This window comes from Aspergillus ambiguus (genome assembly GCF_047715705.1).
Source record: "Aspergillus ambiguus strain CBS 117.58 unplaced genomic scaffold BDV59scaffold_14, whole genome shotgun sequence".
NCBI lineage: Eukaryota > Fungi > Ascomycota > Eurotiomycetes > Eurotiales > Aspergillaceae > Aspergillus > Aspergillus ambiguus.
In genome coordinates, this window is record NW_027395527.1 from 67398 (window position 1) to 87726 (window position 20329).

The following is a 20329-nucleotide window of genomic DNA, read 5'->3' on the forward strand; positions in this document are numbered from 1 at the left end:
CTTTCTCTCTGCCACACCCACCATGCGCCTACCACAACCACACCCCTCCCATCTGTTTCATGCCGGTTGATCAGCCATGAATAAGGAGGACGCCGCAGAGACACCTACCCCCGAGGAACGTGCCGCGCAGCCCGCGAAACGCGACGCCTGTACGTACCACGCCTTGCCTTGCAACAACATCGCACCGCACCCTCCTCCACTAACCCCCCCATCGCCAGTCGCCGAGCTCCTCGCGCCGAAACCCAAGCAACCCAAAACGAGCCATGAACAGCCCTCCGCGGCAGGCGCCCAGCTGAAGCGCGCCGTCGGGGCGCGCGACGGGCTGGGCGCGTACATCGCGCATCCCGAACGCTACCCACCCAGCGTGGTGGTGTACTCGAACGACGACTTCGTGGCAATCCACGACCTCTTCCCGAAGTCGACGCTGCACCTGCTCCTGCTTCCGCGCGATCCGGCCAAGACGCGGCTGCACCCGTTCGACGCCTTCGACGACGCCGCCTTCCTGGCGAAGGTGCAGGCCGAGGCGAGGAAGCTGCGCACGCTGGCGGCGGGCGAGCTGCGGCGCCGGTACGGGCGGTTCTCGGCGCAGGACCGAGAGCGGCAGCAGGCGCTGGATGCGGATCCGCCACCGGACGAGCTGCCTGCGGGGAGGGACTGGGAGCGCGACATCATGTGTGGGATCCATGCGCGGCCGTCGATGAACCACCTGCATGTACATGTGATCTCGGTGGACCGGTACAGTGACCGGCTGAAGCACAGGAAGCATTATAACAGCTTCGCGACGCCTTTTTTTGTGCCGCTGGAGGATTTCCCGCTGGCGAAGGATGATGTGCGGAGGCATCCGGGGCGCGAGGGCTATCTACAGAGGGAGTATGTGTGTTGGGCCTGCGGGGAGAAATTCGGGAATGGGTTCTCGAGGTTGAAGGCGCATCTGGAGGAGGAGTTTGATCGGTGGAAGCGGAGGTAGGTTGTGGTGTTGTGTTGTATTGCGCGTAGGCCGTACATATTACTGAAGTACCTGGTAGTAGAGACGATGGACGAAGGCGTTGTCCTGACCATTATCGTATTAATACCTGGCCTTCGAACAGTGAACGCTGTCTTCATGCTGTGCTAAGCTACATGACAACCTCCAAGCATATAATAAGTGTACACGCTCCAGCCATATATAGGTAGCAATAACTTTTGGCGGATCACATTCTCAGTCATCTGCAGCCGCAAGTTCGCTAGAATCAACCGAAAGCGGCTCGCTGGCTGCGCCGCAACAGGCCCCAGACCAACTCGCCCTTCCATATTTCCCCCCCTCGTCTGCATCTTAGGCACGGGTCCGGGAACGACCCTTGACCTTACGGGCCTCGGGACGGTTGATGTGGTGGGCGGGGATCCAGTCGGCGTTGTAGGTAGTGGCGGAAGAGACCGCAGGAGACTCCTCCTCGGGCTTCTTGGCCGCAGCGGCGGCCTTCTTCTCGGCGGGCTTCGCGGCCTTGCGCTTCTGAGGGAAGTAGGGGGCGATCCAGACGGCGTAGAAGAAGTAGACGACACCACCGAAGGAGGCGAGGAGGAAGAAGTAGAGGAAGATGCTAGCGCGGGGTACAGTTAGCGATGAAGCGTTAGGAGACCAGCGCAGGGACAACTCACATCTGAGGGTCGAAGATGCTGGTCTCAGGTTCCACCACGCTGACGGTTCCGTTGTAGGCGTAGACGGTGAAGAAACGGCCCTCGCTGTCGGAGACGATGGAAGCGAGGCTCAATCTCAGATCCTGGGGGTGCATCTCGTTGGTGAAGCTGTAGCTCAGGCTCTCGGTCTCGCCAGCGGGGATCTCCACGCCATACCGGGTGGCGGTGAGGTTGCGGACGACCTGGCTGTTTTCCTCATCCAGAGTGGACAGAGTGCCGCCGAGGAAGTTGACGGTCACGGGAGCGGGCTCGTCGTTGGTGAAGGTGACGAGAGCCTGGGTGGGATGGCCATTGACCAGCTTCACACCGAAGATCTCGGACGCCGGGAAGGACGCCTTAGCGGACAGAGCCAACTGGGGGGCATCAGCCGACTGGTCTGCCTTCTCCGCAGAGTCCTACAGACGTAAGTCACTGGTCAGCAAACCAATTGAGACAGAGGGACAACGAAGAGGGATGCTGGAACATACAGCGGCCAGACCACCGCCAATGAAGGCCTGGACGGACAGCAAAGCCAACGACAAGAAGGAGAAGCGAGCCATTGAGACGGGAGGAGGACCAGACGGCGAGAGAGAGACAGAGAAGAAAGAAGGGGGAGAGAAAGAAAGGAGAAAAGGAGAGGGGAACGAAGAGGAAGTTGATGTATGTTGGAGTTGATGTTCGCAGCGAGTTGGACTTTCTCCACGTAGGCGTTTACGCGGCTGAGTCAGCGGCCCCGTGAGTGGCCCACGCGTTGCCGCCTGCATGAAAAGGAAAAAAGGAAAAAAAAAAAAGCTGCAGCGACTGAATGGGGAAAGACTGTTGTTATACATCACCGCGCAGATTAACAGATGGCCGTCGTCCAGTGAAGCCTCTTGGTCTGAGTAGTGAAGCGCCGACGCCTCTCTGCTCTTTATAACCATCTCTCCTGGTCTCGTCTCTCGTCTTTACTTCTACCTACTGCCGACTTCCTATCTCCGACCCGTTTCTCCGCAAATTTCCCCCAACTTTTCCATCATGGCCGCTACTGCATATTACGAACGCTATAAGCAATTGACCTCCATAGAACAGACGAAAGACTCCCTCATAGAGGTACTCCCTTCTGACTATTTTTTCTTTTTTTTCCCCTCTTTTTATCTGCCCTCAGACGCCGTTAACGTTGTCTTCCTAGGACCTCCTCGCCCGAGTGACCGAGCTGGAAGATGCATACCAACGTGAAAAGCTGGACCGCGAACGAGAAACCCGTTTTAATCGCGATATCCAACTTCATGAGATAGAACTGATGGACCAGATCTCCCGGATCAAATCGATCATGGTGAGTCCCCTGCACCAATCGCGTGGTTGCGCCGCTGCAGAACTAACCATCGTGTCGCGCGCGTACAGGACCGGGAACCTTACATAGTCGTCCTCCTCGACGGTGGCGGTATCACCTTCAAGGACGAATATTTGCAAATGGGCGAGCACGGGGGTCGGAACGCCGCCTCCAAGTTACATGCGGCATTGCAGGACTATGTCGCCGGCAGTTTCCCTGGCGTCAACTCCCCCAAGATAATAACTAAGATGTACGTCAACGTCAAGGGTCTAGGCGAGCTGTGTGTCCGCGGGGGAGTCACCACCGAGCCTTCCTTGATCGAGGACTTTGCCCGCGGGTTCAACGGGAGCTTCCCCCAGTTTGAACTGGTGGACATTGGAACGGACAAGGATAGCGCGCATGAGAAGATTGCAGGTACGTCCCTTCGCAGTCCGTTTGGGGTGTTCTGGTGGAGTTTCTGACCGTGCGCCATGTCTCCAGATGCCTTTAAACTAAACCTCTACAACTGTCACTGCCATCAGATCTTCATAGGCTGCTCCCAGGACAACGCGTACGCTCAGATTCTCAATGAAACATTAATCGACAGAGATCTCATAGGACGAGTCTCCTTGATCGAAGGGCTGCCGTTTGGACCAGACCTGGAGGCCATCAAACCCTCCTACAGAATCACCAAGTTCGCCGACCTCTTCCGGGATTCCAAGATCCCCGTTTGGGCTCCCTGGAAGGCGGCGGTGGCAAGCAAACCCCGTTCTCTCCTTACCCCATCGCCGAGCCAGCTGGCCGGCCTGCCTCTGACCAGAACATCGACCAACACGTCGAATAGTAACAGCGCCGTGACCTCCTCCGACTCTCGTGCCCCCAGCGTGTCCGAATTCCAGGTCGTGCGCTCCAAGTCTGCAGCAGCGCCGCAGCAGCCGAAAATCGTGGAACGCAACCGATACGGCCAGCGCGTAGATCGGCTGGACTTTAGGGCGATCCCCCGGGATGAGATGGCCCGCCTGAAGAAGCTGAAGCTCTGCAATTTCTACTTCCTCCAAGGCGACTGTCCCAACGACAACTGCCATCATGACCATTCCCGCAAACTGACCAAGTCCGAGCATCTGGTACTGACAGCCATTGCCCGCATGGCCCCGTGTCGATATGGCCTGGACTGTGACGATCCCAACTGCATGTACGGACATCGATGCCCGCAGAGCGAGCCTGGCAAGAAAGACTGCTTCTGGGGCTCAAATTGTCGGTTCGAACCATCTGCACATGGGATTGATACAAACATCGTCAAGGTGACAAAAGTTTAGAATATTGCCCAGCAGCTCCTCCACGCCTCAGCCACATCTGGGGGTGGCAGTCTATTAATCGTGTAAATTATAGGGGCGGTATTACATTGTGCCTCTCTACCTATTTATGACTTCAGGCTTTTCTTCTATGATGGTTGCATGTGTTTCTGGCGATATCCCTTTTGTTTTATTCTACGCTTTCTGGTCGTTTAGTCAACAGGTATTCCGGTTTTGACGCCTGCAATACGCCACCTGGTAGCGATAGCGAACTGAGATGGCAGTTTTGCAGGTCATGGGTGACGGGGTTTAGGCTTTGCACATCTTGATTTACTTCTTACATGTCATTTGAAGACCACGGATAAATTGAAGCATCGGTTTTTCATCAAGATGCATCCAGAGGTTAAACAGTAGGCATAAACTCAAGGGGTATAATGGGCTAAACAAAATCATGCATGGATGGTCGTCTGGAACATCGCGTACCGCTGTTCCCAGCCTAAACAATCGTCCTGGTCGCACCCGGATTGGTATTCGTCAAAGTCGTTCGCCTCTGCGCGGTGACTACACACAACTCCATACTCTTGAATGCAGCAAACAAACGGGCGAGCGGACACTGCGCCGATCGAACGATTGTCACCGTGCTCGGCCGCTTGTCTCTTTTGCTCCTCAAGGTTTCCCCAGAGGAGAAACAGCCGCTCCCGAAGCTCCGCCAAGACACGCGTGTTGCTCCGCAGGCTTAGGTACAGCCAGGTCAGTATAAGCACTAGAAGGGAAGTACGCTCGGACTTACTCGCATGCATCAAGGTTCAGCAGGTACTGAGTTGAGCTGTCATCCATGTACAGCTTCATTCGCTGTTTCGGCTGTCCGACGGGAGATGGGCTGGCGCTTTCGACGAGGAGACAGAACCGCCACTCCCAGGTGATTCGCCGTTCATCGGATCGATGATGGTTGTGAGAGACTACCGGCACTGCAAAATCCTCGAGCTTGGGCGGAAAGAAGTCAACCACGCGGACGGTGGATCGGTAGCTGAGGTTTTGAAACGGCAGGCGGTAATGGATCCCGTCCGGCGAAGTGTTCTCGTGGGACTTGTTGTTCAAGATATCCTCGATTGTGCGGCAGACTGAGTCGGGGAAGCTCGCTACGACTATCATCGCGGTCCGTCAGCCCCGTGAGTTCGCTAACGCGCAGAAGTAGGCAGAGACAGACCGGCTGGACTCACCGTTTTGGTTTAGGTCTTCTTTATGGATGCTGAGTGACTTTTGGCCGTCTTCCCTTCGGGCATCCGCGGTCTTTCCCTGCTTAGCCTTGGCTTTTTTCGCTTTGGGCGCTGGCCGGGCCTCGTCGGCGGCCTTTCTTTTCGGATTCTGCTTCCAGTATTCCTCCTTGCGACGTAATAGTTCCTTGGCGCGATCATTGGCCTCAGCATCGATCCGCTCGACGAGGACTTTGTCCTCATCATAGCGGTCTGTGTGGATGACACCTTCAAACTGTTGGTATTGCGGAGCCTCTTTTATCCGAACATTGCTGAGCTGAACCAAGTCCTCGTGCGTGAGGCTTCGAGCATACATCGCATGGGGCTCCCACAGGGCCACGAGAAGGGTCCGCTGACCGGCAGGGCCTGGCCAGGTCCTTTTCCGACTCTGATAGTTGTACTGGTCTCCATCCGCCCAGACATCACCTTCCGGCGCGTAGTTGCGCAGATTTGGGTTGGAGGTGTAGTCAGTGACATACACCAAGGTCTTTTGGCTGTCTCGCGTGTCCACTTTTATGATCTCGCACACGAGGTCAACGAATGTGCCGGGTTGTTGGATGTCTTGAATGAGCGAGAATTTCCGGGGTCTGCGCGGGTTGGGCCTAACCATGGACGAGGATGACGGCGCCGCGGACGGCGGCTTTGCCGGCGTTGTGTCATCACGAAACCTCTTGGTCCCGGCGATTGGTTCCAGCAATAACCGGCACCGTCTGGTCTCCGGATGGGTCAATTCAAAGGGAACCGGGCCGCGAAGGGGAGTCCCGATCGATGTCGGGTCCGTGTTATGCCGGAAGATTGCCCAGGGAACGTTGCGGTCTTGGGCGGCCACACCCAAAGGCTTCCCATGGAGCTTTTTCAACTGTCAAAGGTTAGTTTGTAGTCTCGATGTATGGGGGTTTGGGATCAACGGACCCAGATGTTTCGGAGGAGGATGACGTCTCCGTTCTGGACGGGAGGTAGATCGCTCTCGTCGTCTTTGAAATACTTGATCTTCAAGCCATCCCACGTGTGACCATTGTTCAAATCACAATCTTTGATGGTGAAGGTGATGCAACTGGACGAGCCGCGGGACTTCCACACGCTGCCAAAGACATCGACGACGACCCCGATGACGCTGACCAGCCCGGACGAAGCGAGGGCGGTGGGAACATCGACGAGTCGCGCGGCCATGACTGCCCTGAGGGGGTGAGCATGGTCTCCCACGACGTCGACGCAGCAGTTGCTCGATCGATCAATCAACAGAACGCGACGCGGCAAGTTCGCTTAGGCGGGAGTGGCGCTTGTGGAGGGCGCCGCAAACAGCAGCCAATCCCGTGACCGCGGGCGCATCAACACTTTTTTCCCCTCCTCCCGCTCCGTCTCTCGCTTCCTCTCGTTTCCCTCGCAGCCTGTTCGTTGGCCCTTCATCTCTTCCCTCCCGGGCGTCTCTCTTCCCTCGCGTTAACTCTCAGGAGAATCTCTCTTCTGACATCAATCACTCCCTCTGCTCTCTCGACTTCCCTCCGCTTCCATCCCCCTGATCCCGTCCTCGTCCGCTTTGTTTTCCACCCCTCCTCAGCAACCATGGCCGAACGTTACATCCCCGAGCATCGTCGCACTCAATACAAGGCCAGGAACCAGTTCCGGCCGGACGAACTCCGCCGTCGTCGTGAGGAACAGCAGGTCGAAATCCGCAAGCAAAAAAGAGAAGAAAACTTGGCCAAGCGGAGAGGTATCCAGACCCGCGATGGTGGTATTGGTGTGGGCGGCGGCATGGCTGCCACCGAGAGTGACGACGAGGCCAGCGCCATTGAAAGTGAGGTACGTGCTTGGTGTTTCTCTTTCTCTGCTTCCAGAGGAATTTTTTTTTCCGAGCTTCCACCCCCGGAGTGTGTCGGGTGGTCCCCCCGCTTCTATTATGTTGTTTTTTTCCATCATCGGCTCAGCTGCGGCGAGCTTTTCACCGCCCTATCTGTCGCCAGTGCGGGATAGGTCATATTACGTCCCAACCCAACTTGCCTGCAAATCTCCTCGACCAGTCTGCGAATAACACTAACACCATGGCCTCTAGCTTAATGTTGAGTTGCCCGAGATGGTCAAGGGCGTTTTCTCCGATCAGATCGAGTCCCAGATCCAAGCCACGACGAAGTTCCGGAAGCTCCTGTCCAAGGAGCGTAATCCTCCCATCGAGCGGGTTATCGAGACTGGCGTCGTGAGCCGCTTCGTCGAGTTCCTCCGGTCTCCTCACACTCTCGTTCAGTTCGAAGCCGCCTGGGCTTTGACCAACATCGCTTCCGGATCGGCTCAGCAGACCCAGGTTGTCATCGAGGCTGGCGCTGTCCCCATCTTCTGCGAGCTCCTGAGCAGCCCCGAGCCGGATGTCCGGGAACAGGCCGTTTGGGCTCTGGGTAACATTGCTGGTGACAGCCCCCAGTGCCGTGACTTTGTCCTCAACGCGGGCGCTCTGCGTCCTCTCCTGAACCTGATCAACGATGGCCGGAAGCTGAGCATGCTCCGGAACGCCACATGGACTCTGAGCAACTTCTGCCGTGGCAAGACTCCTCAGCCTGACTGGAACACTGTATGTTGCCGACTCGTGCTCGATCTGGCTCTTCTTTGATCTAACGCTTTCACAGATTGCCCCCGCTCTCCCCGTTCTCGCTAAGCTCATCTACATGCTGGACGATGAGGTCCTGATTGATGCTTGCTGGGCCATCTCCTACCTGTCCGATGGTGCCAACGACAAGATCCAGGCTGTTATCGAGGCCGGCATCCCTCGCCGTCTCGTCGAGCTTCTCATGCACGCCTCTACTTCTGTCCAGACGCCTGCTCTGCGGTCTGTCGGCAACATTGTGACTGGTGACGATGTCCAGACCCAAGTCATCATCAACTGTGGTGCCCTCCCCGCCCTTCTCTCCCTCCTGAGCTCCACCAAGGATGGTATCCGCAAGGAGGCTTGCTGGACGATCTCCAACATCACCGCCGGTAACTCCAGCCAGATCCAGTCGGTTGTGGACGCCGGCATTGTGCCCCCATTGATCAACCTGCTCGCCAACGGCGACTTCAAGACCCGCAAGGAAGCTTGCTGGGCGATCTCCAACGCCACCTCGGGTGGTCTCCACAAGCCGGACCAGATCCGCTACCTCGTCTCCCAAGGGTGCATCAAGCCCCTCTGCGATCTCCTGGCTTGCCCTGACAACAAGATCATCCAGGTGGCTCTCGATGGTCTTGAGAACATCCTCAAGGTCGGCGAGATGGACAAGGAGGCCGCCCAGAGCGGCGATTCCCGCGTCAACCGCTACGCTCTGTTCATCGAAGAGGCCGGTGGCATGGAGAAGATCCACGACTGCCAGAACAACGCCAACGAGGAGATCTACATGAAGGCCTACAACATCATCGAGAAGTACTTCTCCGATGAGGACGAGGCTGGCGGCGACGTCGACGAGCTTGCCCCCCAACAAACGCAGCACGGCTTCACTCTCGGCACTGCCCAGCAGCAACCCGGCGGATTCAACTTCGCCAACGGAAACGATTCTATGGACATGTAAAAGCGGGTTTACTAAATGCTATTAATTTGAGACAAATGAGATCTGGGCTATCTTGTTTCGATTCTGCCTTTCTTAGACCCTCCGACAAGCCTTATCAATTTCCGTATAACAAAAAAAGAAAAAAAAAAACACACCCGCTCAACGTGGCCTCAGCCCTCGCCCTCTCGATACGCGGTTCTCGATGCCTTTCAATGCGAGAGAAAGAAAAAAAAGGAAAGACTGTTTTGTTTGCCCTGTCCCCGTTTTCTTTTCTTTTTTTTTTTTAACTTCTTCCCTGAGAATGTTTCTTCCTTCAATTCCCCTTTTAACCCTTTTTGATCCGAAACAAGACGTTTCTTTATTCTTCTACGCCCTATATCCCCCTTCCCCTCCCCGAAATTCACCCTCTGCCACGGTTTCTCCCCGATTTTGACAGTCACGATAAACAAGATACACCGTCATGTAACCCTCCATGTTTTCCCTTTCGTCGTAGCATCCCATACACAGGCGTAATTGTTTTGCTGATTCGGTCTCCCTCCTGCGATTGTTTGCTCTCTTACTTCTTTTGTTTATCTTGTGCCAGTGTGGGGAAATGAGCTCCGAGTCTATTTCAACGTCTGTCCTGTCCAGAAACCTACTTAACGAATCCCACCTGCATTACTATCCGTTTTGAACTGCTCGTCCTTCCCTTTTGCCTTTTCAGGTACCGTAGTTTAAGATATGTTGGAGAGTCGGACGAATGTCTCGGTTTGGTGCTGGTGATTCTTGTAGCACCCTTCCTCTATTCTTCTCTCTATATCCTTCGATGTATTTCTAGGGCTGCCTAATTAATGTCTAAAGATCACTTCGAACACTGGGGGAAATCGTCCCTCCCTAAACGATAGTTAGAGAGGTTATCGATATATACAATACAGCCAGGTAGATACAGTACATAGGACTTCCCGCGTCGCATTAATCCCAGACAAATGGAGGTTACACCAGCACCGATACAGTAGAAGCCATTGTCATCGAAAAGCAGTGTCAGAAACGAATTGGGCTCATTAAATTGGAATCAAAGGGTCGCAACCTGTCCAGACCAGATAGAAGTAAATAAGGAAAACACAGTGATATCGAGCTAGAACAGAGAACAGCATTCGTTGGCAATCCCACATAAAATGAAATAAAAGCATATAGAACAGGAAACACGGCGACGATCAATCAGCGTCTCAGTCCCCCATGACTTCATCCTCGTCTGAAACAGGAGGAGCGAGGTCGTCAACGTCATCTTCATTCTCGCGGTCCATGTCATCGTTTTCGACTAGGCCTCTGGCGCGCAGATCGTCCTCCCCATCTTCCTCGATGTGGGAATGCTCTTCCGGCTCGTCCGCGTCGTCCACATCGTCCACTCTTTCAGCAGACTTGGAGTTCTCTGGCCGTTTCGTGGGGCTACTGGGATCCTTTGCGGCGGGCTGCTTCCCCTTCGACTGACCGGAACGCACGCGCTTGGGTTTGGGCTCGGCCATGATGGCGATGACTTCCTGGTAGTTGCGGCCCAAGTGAGATTTATGCTTGGACAATTTTTTCTTCAACTGCCCACTCTGGGGTCCGGAGGCGTCAATGATGCGCGCAATGATTGCCAGGACAATCTTCCCCGTCAGTTCACAGAGTCGTTGTTCGGCCACGACAGCAGACCGCAGACGCTCGTTCATAATGGCCTCGTTTACGGCATTAGCCTCGCCGGTAGGTCCTACTTCCTCGTCCGAGTCGGAAAGCGGCTCGTCGTCATGAGCGGGTTCGACGTGGATACGGATTTTTCTAGAGAAAGTACGCTCTGCGACGCCGTGGATCTTGGAAATGAGAGACTGCACATCGCCGGTGATCTCGTGGATCAAACTCTGCTTCTGGAAAAGCACGTCCTCGTCGTTACTTGCCATCTGGCCGGCATGGCGGAGCGTGCCAAATAACGTTTGAAGGTCCAGGAGGGTGGTGGTGGCCACAAAGCGGATATCATCTAGATTGGGGCGCTTTTTCATGATAGCAACGAGCGTGGCCACGAAAGTCTCGCGGCTCTTTGTTAGAGCCTCGAAATAAGCAGTGTTCAGGTTTGCGTTTCCGGCATTCAGGGCCCTAGTCAAGGACTGCACCTTCCACATGAAGTAGAGCAGGAGCGTCCGTATACTGCTTGTCACCAGCTCGGTTTCTGCGGCGGCCGTCTCCTCGTCGTCTTCATCCTTGCGTAGACCTCGCTTGGCCAGGTGCATAAGAACGTTGAAAGGACACTCTGAGCTGTCTTTCCGTTTGCCTTTGGAGCGGGTGGGAACGGATTCTAGAGCTTGTATGCAGTCTGTTACGCTAGCAAGGTTCGAGATTCGGGCCACGGTGTTGGTGAGGTCGTTCAGCGTGGATGTGGGTACCGACCTGCCCTCAGAGACGTCCTTCTTTTGGTACAACGTATTGAGAGTATCCGCCATGTCTTCCCACAGTTCCTGGATCTTACTGTCCAAGGCGTCACGCATGTCATCGGAGCTTCGTGCATGTACGAAAGCAACACTGGCCTCGGCAAGGACATCCTGATCAGAATGTGTGAGGAACTGTTTGTTGATATCATTGAGCAAAGAGATGTACGCGGTGGCATCCTTCTGGATATCCTGGATCTTGTCAAGATCGACCAGGTGTTCCAGACGTAAAACAGTAGAAGCAGCTTCCGGTACCGAGCCGAATTTGTTCAGAAGCTGCGGTATGATCTGTGCGAGGTTGTGTGCGATCTCTTCTTGGAGTTCTGGTATCTTCTCAATCAAGGCCTTGGCCTTCCTGCCTCTTCTGTCCGTGTTCAATTTAGCAACTTCAAGTACGCGGAGTTTAACGGCACAGCATAGAACTTCTAAGAGGATAGCTTCCTGCCCCTCCTGTAGCTTATATAGTTTGCGGACGGTTCCAGCAATATCATCTTCACTGGGATCATCCTCAATCTGAGAATGGTCGTACAGAAGATATCCAGCCAATGATTGCCATTGGGAAAGATCACTGAGATGGGGATAGATCGCCTCGGTAGCCAGCATAAATCGAGAGTCGGCGGAGGCTCCTGAAAGGGCGTCTCTGGGGGCGATAATGTCCTGGTCCTGTTGAGATTCATCGGCTGATTCATCGTAGGCGCCGAGAATGTCAACAAGGCATTTAAATTTGACCCAGGAGCGTTTAGGCGATCCAAAATCGTCTTCATCCTCCTCGCCAAGCAAGTCATCAGCGTCGTCACTGACTTCTTTCATCATCGAGTCAAACACATCTTCAACATTAGAGGTAAAGAAGCCACCAGCCGCCTTCCGAATGCGCGCCTCTGCATCGAAGACGAGTTTTCCGATGGTATCGATATCGGCAGGTTGGAGCAGTTCCGCGTCCCGCATATAACGAGCTAGTTCGATCGCAGATGCACGGACACCAACGTCAGCATCGAAAGCGGCCACTTCAACAACCCTCTTGCGGAAACGACTGGTAAACGGGTGCAAGCCGCCGATATTGGCTTTGTCAGCGAATAGGCTGATAAGTTGATGTAGGACAACGGATCGGACTTCAACAGAGGGATCCGACAGAATCCATCCGAGAATTCGTAGATACTCCCCGTCCATGAAGTGTTCCCTGTAAGCGCGGATCCAATGACCCAGGGCAGCCATAGATATGCTGCGTATGTGGGCATCGACGTCCCGATAGCGATGGTAAAATATGACTTTCACACCATCCGCGACGCAATAGTCCACCTTCTGCAGTTTATTCTCGCCTTCTTCAATGGCAGATTCGATGGCGGCCACTCTTCCTTTATTGACAGACTTCTTTTTCGTTTCATTCTCAAGCTGCTTGCGGGAGGTGGAGACCAAGGTCATCAGCTGCTGAGCGATGTCGCAGAGCGTGTTCATGATGGCGACGAAGATCACGGTAGCGGTATGTCTGAACGGCCGGCAGAGGGACGCAGACAAGACGGCAATCCAGCGTGAAATATTTTCGTAGAGTGAAGGGTCGTCGTATAACACGGACGAATGGTGGAAAGTCTGAAAAAGGGCCTGGAAAAAATCCTCAAGAACGGGCTGGAAGGCTCTATATTTCCTGGAGCGGGAGATGAGGGGATATTCCGAGATACCATTGCGCTTGTATAGTTCCTGCATCTCCTCGACGCATCCTGTTATAGCATTTTCGTCATCAATCTCATCCACGGGGACTTCGAAATTAATTCCCGCGCATCGGAGGACGAATTCCACCAGCGATTTTATGGCCTCCGACGAGTTACTACGGTATTGGGTAAGCCAATCAGCGGCGGTAGTGTCGGCATCGCGACCTTTCCCAAAGACCTCAGCTGCGGGGGCACGCGTGTTAGCCAGCATACGGGATACAGCTCGAGGGCGCAAGCATACCAAAGAGACCCTTTTCGCCCACTGCCAGGCTGTCTCGTACTCTGGGCTGTCGAGACGACTTCTTTCCATTGATCGCAGGTCGCAAAGCCAGGCGACTACCGACTCCATGACCGGCGACCCTTGGTTTCTTCGCACTACGGGACTTGGGCTTGGACCCCGAGACAGCTTTCCGGGAGGCCTTTCGCGCAGCTAGTTTCCGTTCTCGGAGTTCTTCTTCGTCGGGTTCATCGTCATTTGGGTCGTCAGACTCGGACTCGGACAGGTCTTGGTCATCATCTACATCATCGTCGTCGTTATCGGGATTGGAGGGATCGCGCTTGCGCTTGGAGCCAGTCGCGTCGCTGTAACGCTGAGAGAACAATTCGGGTCTGCGGGTCGTGCGACCTGACTTCCTGCGGTCTGTTGAAGAGGGAGAGAGGGAGACTTGGGTTGCCTCAGGATGAGGGGTTGTAAGTTGCGATTCAGTATCCATGTTGGGGGGAGGTAGGTGACACTAAGAGAGGATAAAGGGATTAGCATGTGGAATGGATGACTCGACGCGTGCATAAGGGGTTGGATTGATATGGCATACTCGAGTGGGAAGAAATATTGGATTTGACGTGGTGGTTGATGGAGAACGACGCGCTGTCAGATGTTGGGGGGATTGCGCGAGTCAGCGCGCGTTGGCGACTTGACGGAGGTTTGAGGGGAGAGTGACCGAGGAGTGAAGACGGGAGGTCGCGTGGGAGGTCAATGGATGGAGTTCATGCGACGGAGTTCAGGGACAAGCGGGGGTAAGACAGCGACGAGATGGCGATGGCGACGGCGACGGGGAAGTTGAGACGCGCCGTGATGCCTGGGTGCCTGAGGGTCACCTGACTTTCCCTTCTGAAATGAATCACATGACCTCCCCGTGAGTCACCTGATGCTAGAGTCACGTGCTGCTGAGTCACCGCTGCGGAGTCAAAACTTATGCCGTAATGAGAACCACTTTCGACTCCATCTTGCCTCGCACGCCGCCGCCCCCATTGCGCTGTATTGGAAGGCCAAGACCTGCAAATTGGCTCTGCATTCTCACGCGCTTCAAAAACCCCGCTTCCGGCCGTCGATCCGGCCGCCAGGAGGAGCCTGGACACGCACCGGCTGTCGTCGTGTCCCCCGTTTGGCTGCCCTGGGGCAACCGGAGTCTGCATCACCCAGGGGGTTTCGTCGCCAAAAAAAGCACTTCCCCGGTCCATGACGCCATTTCACGCAGGCAGTGTTTTTCTCGACCCATTCGTGGTATATCATGCGGACAGCGCCGCCGCCAATTCCCTCGACCCAAGCTTTTTCCCTCTCTCCACCTGTCTGAGCATCTTGCACACCCTCTCTACCCTACGACGCAGGATAGAGAGACAGAATCACTTGCTTTCTCATGATCTTCAATAACACCCTCCCTACCACATCAACCGTCTCCTCCGCCATGCCGATAAAATCTCCTTTCGAGTCCTCTATCGCTAAGCCCGGTCAAGGCACCGTGGTTCTCTCCCTCCTCCCTCCCTCCAACCCGACTCTCACCACCCTGACCTACAAATACCCTCTCAAACTTCTCACAAGAGCCCCCGGCTATGTGCCGCAATCATCCGCCTTGTCTTGTCCTGCCTCTCGCCCCGTCCACCTCTACCTCCTCACCTACGGGGGCGGCCTCCTCCCCGGAGACCACATCGACGTCTCCATCACTCTGGAGCCCCAGACCCGGATGGTCGTCACAACGCCACAAGGCAGCACCAAGATCTTCAAGACGGAACTCAACGACAGCATCAAGGGCCAACGAGGCACACCGGCACCTACCCTGTCCGACAAGAGCCGTCAATCGGTCGACGTACAGATCGGCCGCGAGGCCGCCCTCTGCTACCTCCCGGACCCGGCCGTACCGTACAAAGACAGCCGCTACGAGCAACTGCAGCGGTTCACCGTCGACGTCACGCCCGCCAAGGGCTCGACGACGCCGGCGGGCCGGTCCACCAGCAGCCTCTGCCTGCTCGACTGGGTGGCCCAGGGGCGTAGCTCGCGCGGCGAGAACTGGGACTTCCACCAGTGGCGCGGCCGCAATGAGGTCTGGGGTGTCGACCGCACTACCGGCGCGCGGAGGCTGCTCCTCCGCGACTCGCTCATCCTCGAGGACGAGCTCGACGAGCTCCACCTTGAGGCCGGCCAGGAGACCATCAGCCGCAGCGAGCTCATCCGCGAGCGCACGCGGCCGCACGGCATCGTTGGCACGCTCATCCTGTACGGACCGGTCTACGAGCGGTTGGCCAACTTCATCATGGACCGGTTCACGTCGCAGCCGCGCATCGGGTCGCGGAACTGGGCCTCTCCCAGCCCCGGCGCCATGGAGTCGACCCCCAATTACGAGTCCAAGGTGACGTTCACGGCGGCGCGGGTGCGCGCCGGCTTCGTGCTGGTGAAGTTCGGCGCGGATGAGTTCGAGACAGCCAAGGACTGGCTGGGGGCGATCCTGCGCGAGGAGGGGACTGTTTTTAATGAATTCGGAGAGGAAGCGTTGTTCTGCTTATAAGCATTTGGCCGTGCATTTTCATTGCACATTTCCTTGCCCTGCTTCTTTTCTTTTTTTTTATTCCATTCTACGAAAACAGCCGGTCCGGTCTGTCTCCGGCCCCTGATGATCCTTGATGATACCCACACCATATCACATTGTGCACGTCGACCGACGTAGCAGCGTGCTACCGTCCACGCAATCAAAACAAAAGTTCTATTTGCATGTACCAAAACCCGCAATATATATACGTAGCTCGTAACAAACCAAAATCTATATACAAGCCCTACCCTACCACCACCAGTCCGACACCTTCGGCCGCCAGTCCTGCCGCGTGGCGCTCTGCAGGTCATCCACGTTGAGGATGTCGACACCCTCGCGCACCAGCACGCTCCACAGGTGATTGCGCAGGCTTCGCGGCCACCCGGGCAGCCCCCAATACCGCACCTTCAACCCGCGGCGGTGCGCGGCGCGCACCTGCGCGCGGATGCGCTCGATCTGCCTGTCCGTCAGCCGCACCGACCACGGCAGCCCGATGGACTGTTTAAACGACACGGAAGCGTAGTAGCTGTTGGTCCAGTCGAAGGCGTCGGCGGCGATGCCGCCGGCCGGCATGCCTGACAGGCCCTGGCCAGCGTTCGGGTTCGCGGACGGCGCGGCCTCGTGCGAGCCGCCGTCAGACGCCCCGGCGAGGACCTCCAGCGGGGCGTCGAAGAAGATGTCGCGGTAGGAGGCGTTTGCGGTGACGAGGTGGAAGGGGGTGTTGCCGGTGCCGACGATGGTGACAGGGCCCGGGACGAGGGCGGAGCCGTTGAAGTAGGTGAGGTAGTGGCGGTCACGGAGCGGGGCGAGCTGGGCGACGAGGGCGTTCCAGGTCTGGAGGCCGTCCGTTTTGAAGTCGATCAGCAGGACGAGGGACTGGGTGGGGTCGGTGTCGAAGACGCCGTGGCGAGGGGTGTCGCGGGATGGGTGGAACGGGGTAACGGGGTTTTGTTGGTCGAGGAGGGTGAGCAGCGGGTCGAGGTACATGCTGCGCAAGGTGCGTTTGGGGGTAAGTGAGGAGGTGGTGTGGCCAACGTAGAGATCGTCGTGGAAGAGCCAGATGTCAGCTTCGACGCCAACGCAGCCGGCCTGGAGGGCCGAGAAGAGCGGCACGCGACGCCAGTAGTCGTTGTGCGAGTGGCATGCGACGGGTTGGATGTCCTGCGAGACGTCGGTGGGCCAGTGGGTGATGTCGTCGCTGCCGCTGGGGGAATGGCGCCAGCGGTCGGTTGCGCGTTCGAAGTCGTCGGGGAAGAAGGAGACGACGATGCCGCAGGCGATGGCGACGAATTGCACGATGCCTCTGGAGGGAGTTAGGAATGGTGGGTTCCAAGGAAGGGGGCGATTTACAGCATGACGAAGAACCCTAGCAGAGGGTACAGAAAGCAGCGGAATAGTCGGGGGTTTCGGCGACGCTTCGGGGGCGACACCGGTGGTGTATCGGTGGGAGAAAGCAGAGGGATGGCATTTTCAGCGCTGTTGTTGTCGCGGGAGGATGCGAAGGGCGAGATAACCGCGAGTGCGCGACGCCATAGAGTGTGTGGTGGCTCGTCGCGAGCCAGAGCGGAGGGACTCACGGCGAAACGCTCGTAGGGTTTATCGGAGTCGAGGACATCCTCACTGTCCCGATACTCCTCGGTGGGGAGATGCGGGGGGAGAGAAGACATGGAGTCGTTGGGTATAGAGAGGGAGGGAGTATCTGAGAGCACCCCGGAGGGAAGACGAGGGAGAGAGATATATATATCTCGTGCCCATCAGGGACTCGTCACCCTGAGCAGATTGTCTGGTCCGTCCGTTGCCGCATGTGCGGTAGAGAGGTCTATCATTGGCAGTGGAAAGGATGCACCACACATGGTTCAAGTGGCACTGCATCTGATAGAGTGCCGAGAGATCGTCGTCTGTGGTTCAACCACTGTATACTCCGTCAACGTCAATGTAGTGGATGGGTCACGGTGTTGCAAGATTAGGCATGTACATAGTTTAGGGCAGATATTTGAAAACTGCAGCTGGAATGCTGGAGCATCCCTTGACTCCCCAAATGCTTCCATGCAGATAGGGGATCTACTGTGGTGGATACTGCTTCATACTTGATGTGAGAAGCATCCCAAGCAAGGAGACACCAAGTGAACTCCTTCAGTCCTTGGTAGATTGCTTCAAAGGTCTCCATACCCCGGACAACAGAACAGAATGCATGGACATCCTAATTGCAAGTCCTATCTACAGCCCCATGGAACATACCACCCATATCAAACCCTCGGAACTGGTCTCCCCAGTCCCCGCTACGGAGACGAAGAATACAAAGGGATTCCTCGACAGTTTATGTATTTTTGTGCCAGTCCATGATGCCTCTCAACTCAAGAACCCATCGAGATGGACTTTTACACTCATTGCTGTTCTCTGGGGCACAACAAGCTCGCTGGGGAGTGCTATGATACTGCGTAAGCACTGTTGACATATTTCTTTGGACGAAGCTAAAGCCACAGCTAGCCGCTGTTCCGCAGATAACAGATGAATTTCAAATTACAGGTACTGTCGTCAATCTTTCCGTTGCATTCTCTTTCATGGCGATGGCGGTTGCACCACTGTGGTGGTCGACGGCGTCGGAATTATACGGCCGTCGGGTGATCTATTTGATGTCGCTATTTGCATTCCTGGTCTTTAACGTCCTCGCGGCGTTCAGTAGTTCCATTGGGATGTTTATTGCCATGCGCCTGTTGACCGGTGGAGCAGGCGCTTCGGCAGGAGTTGTTGGTCCAGCCATAGTGGCTGACCTGTGGGATGTGGAGAGGCGAGGTTCAGCAATGGGCATCTTTTGGATTGGACAAGATGCCTGTCCTCTCGTTGCCCCAATTATCAGCGGTGCACTGACGCAGACACTTGGATGGAGAAGCACCCAGTGGGCGCTGGCAGTATACGGTGGACTTATCCTGCTTCTCATGGTTGTCATATTACCCGACACCGCACCACGAAGGTCTACTCAAACAGAAAAGGCCAAGGTAAACTGGGTGGAAGAAGTCCAGGATACACTGTCTGAGATTTGGCGCATGTTTATCCAACCCTTTAGATTCATCCAGCTCCTCCGGTTCCCCGCGGTTGTCTTAATCGTTGCCTACACCAGCTTTACCTATGCAACCTATTACTCCATTACTGTGGCAGTAAAAAGGATCTTTTCCCAGCCTCCTTATTCTTTTTCTTCTGCGATTCTCGGGTTGATGTACATCCCACTAGCCCTGGGCGCTATCATTGCCGGGTTTCTTGGAGGCCGCTGGGTAGACTATATTATGCGACGAGAAGCTCAAGCTGCCGCCAGGTATAGCCCATCTGGCGAACTGATCTTCCGCCCACAAGACCGCATGCGTGAAAACGCCTGGGGTGCCTCCGTTTTGGCTCCTGCTGCCCTCCTGTTGTTTGGATGGACCACCCAGAAACACGTGTTCTGGTTCGTGCCGGTATGTTCGTGTTCAACCGTGAGCTGTTGCCTATCGCTGACGCGGTCTGGCGCGACATAGTGTCTTGCCTTGTTCCTCTTCTCCGTCGGGGATAATCTAATTTTCAATATGGGAACCACCGTGCTGACCGAGTTCTTCCCACAACGGTCCAGCGATGGCATGTCGATGAGCTCCTTTGTGCGCAACACATTATGTTGCGTAGCTGTTATAGTGACCGAGCCGCTTATCAACACTATCGGCGCTTCATGGCTCTACACCGGATTTGCAATCATTGGTTGGGCAGGTGGCAGCTCAATCCTCTGGATCATGCGGCGAAATGCCGATCGTTGGGTGAAGGATCTTGCTGAGAGTGCTTCTGGTGAGGTCGGTTGACGTGAAACCTATTACCATCTACTATCTCCAGGCAATGCATAAAATGATGAAAAATAAGCTAGACATTAAATTTGATGAGATATGCACCTTGTACATACTTGTGTGGAGTATGTGTTGTCCCTGATTATGCATCCCATGTACGGAGTGTCCCCTCGTCCGGTGACAGCTGGAGGGTTCTTCGTGGTCCTTTTAGCGCCTTTATTGTCCAAGTAACCTGATCGGACAGAGCCCCATTATAATTCCCCCAATCTCGTAAATGCCCAATAACCTTCCGTCTATGGACGATGAAAGCTTCACGCACAAAAAGGACCATGAAGGACCTTGGCACACGGCATTGATAGCCCGCCTGAAAGGTGTCTCTCTACGCAGTACATATGTCTCCAGGAGGATTCGCTGTTCGTGGTGCTGATCATATCGAGTGAGTTTGGGGAAAAGAAAGATGCTGAGAACCTCGTTGAGCTGTTCAGTTCAGTTGTAACCTCATTTCTTAGTAGCCCTGACATACCACTGTGCTAGTAAAGTGTCAGCCCTATGTTATTCATCTAAATCGAAAATCCGTACTAGTTCTGCCCACCACAAA

The 20329-nt window shown here is 55.4% G+C and overlaps 10 protein-coding genes across 10 annotated transcripts; 6 read left to right on the forward strand and 4 right to left on the reverse strand.

The window, feature by feature from the left end:
* Window positions 1-76: 76 nt before the first annotated feature.
* Window positions 77-967, forward strand: BDV59DRAFT_201650 (DNA 5'-adenosine monophosphate hydrolase; the record flags this gene model as incomplete). Its single annotated transcript, XM_073693856.1, has 2 exons — window positions 77-149; window positions 219-967. 2 exons carry the CDS (start codon window positions 77-79, stop codon window positions 965-967), a joined length of 822 nt encoding a protein of 273 aa, XP_073548216.1.
* Window positions 968-1312: 345 nt separating this feature from the next.
* Window positions 1313-2213, reverse strand: BDV59DRAFT_201651 (putative translocon-associated protein, alpha subunit; the record flags this gene model as incomplete). Its single annotated transcript, XM_073693857.1, has 3 exons — window positions 1313-1577; window positions 1636-2069; window positions 2142-2213. 3 exons carry the CDS (start codon window positions 2211-2213, stop codon window positions 1313-1315), a joined length of 771 nt encoding a protein of 256 aa, XP_073548217.1.
* Window positions 2214-2462: 249 nt separating this feature from the next.
* BDV59DRAFT_177451 (CCCH zinc finger protein) lies at window positions 2463-4605 on the forward strand. Its single transcript, XM_073689604.1, has 4 exons — window positions 2463-2742; window positions 2822-2965; window positions 3034-3376; window positions 3443-4605. The coding sequence occupies exons 1-4, from the start codon at window positions 2668-2670 to the stop codon at window positions 4255-4257; spliced, it is 1377 nt and encodes a 458-aa protein (XP_073548218.1). The 5' UTR covers window positions 2463-2667; the 3' UTR covers window positions 4258-4605.
* BDV59DRAFT_177454 (telomere-binding alpha subunit central domain protein) lies at window positions 4593-6720 on the reverse strand. Its single transcript, XM_073689605.1, has 4 exons — window positions 6399-6720; window positions 5454-6345; window positions 5024-5378; window positions 4593-4968 (listed from the first exon to the last, which is right to left on the reverse strand). The coding sequence occupies exons 1-4, from the start codon at window positions 6654-6656 to the stop codon at window positions 4683-4685; spliced, it is 1791 nt and encodes a 596-aa protein (XP_073548219.1). The 5' UTR covers window positions 6657-6720; the 3' UTR covers window positions 4593-4682.
* A 329-nt stretch (window positions 6721-7049) lies between these two features.
* BDV59DRAFT_201654 (karyopherin alpha) lies at window positions 7050-9013 on the forward strand (the record flags this gene model as incomplete). The annotated part of the gene is made up of 3 exons (XM_073693858.1): window positions 7050-7286; window positions 7537-8046; window positions 8102-9013. The coding sequence occupies 3 exons, from the start codon at window positions 7050-7052 to the stop codon at window positions 9011-9013; spliced, it is 1659 nt and encodes a 552-aa protein (XP_073548220.1).
* A 91-nt stretch (window positions 9014-9104) lies between these two features.
* BDV59DRAFT_26014 (uncharacterized protein) lies at window positions 9105-9558 on the forward strand. The gene has a single exon (XM_073696073.1). It carries the CDS (start codon window positions 9195-9197, stop codon window positions 9423-9425), a length of 231 nt encoding a protein of 76 aa, XP_073548221.1. The 5' UTR covers window positions 9105-9194; the 3' UTR covers window positions 9426-9558.
* A 255-nt stretch (window positions 9559-9813) lies between these two features.
* On the reverse strand, window positions 9814-14168 carry BDV59DRAFT_26022 (cohesin subunit IRR1). The gene is made up of 3 exons (XM_073696075.1): window positions 13943-14168; window positions 13372-13864; window positions 9814-13313 (listed from the first exon to the last, which is right to left on the reverse strand). Exons 2-3 carry the CDS (start codon window positions 13841-13843, stop codon window positions 10198-10200), a joined length of 3588 nt encoding a protein of 1195 aa, XP_073548222.1. The 5' UTR covers window positions 13844-13864; window positions 13943-14168; the 3' UTR covers window positions 9814-10197.
* A 182-nt stretch (window positions 14169-14350) lies between these two features.
* On the forward strand, window positions 14351-16183 carry BDV59DRAFT_177459 (urease accessory protein UreD). The gene has a single exon (XM_073689606.1). It carries the CDS (start codon window positions 14765-14767, stop codon window positions 15905-15907), a length of 1143 nt encoding a protein of 380 aa, XP_073548223.1. The 5' UTR covers window positions 14351-14764; the 3' UTR covers window positions 15908-16183.
* BDV59DRAFT_207600 (uncharacterized protein) lies at window positions 16178-17897 on the reverse strand (the record flags this gene model as incomplete). The annotated part of the gene is made up of 2 exons (XM_073695027.1): window positions 17279-17897; window positions 16178-17231 (listed from the first exon to the last, which is right to left on the reverse strand). Exons 1-2 carry the CDS (start codon window positions 17593-17595, stop codon window positions 16178-16180), a joined length of 1371 nt encoding a protein of 456 aa, XP_073548224.1. The 5' UTR covers window positions 17596-17897.
* A 222-nt stretch (window positions 17898-18119) lies between these two features.
* BDV59DRAFT_192994 (major facilitator superfamily domain-containing protein) lies at window positions 18120-19749 on the forward strand (the record flags this gene model as incomplete). Its single annotated transcript, XM_073692141.1, has 3 exons — window positions 18120-18366; window positions 18416-19377; window positions 19438-19749. 3 exons carry the CDS (start codon window positions 18120-18122, stop codon window positions 19747-19749), a joined length of 1521 nt encoding a protein of 506 aa, XP_073548225.1.
* Window positions 19750-20329: the final 580 nt, after the last annotated feature.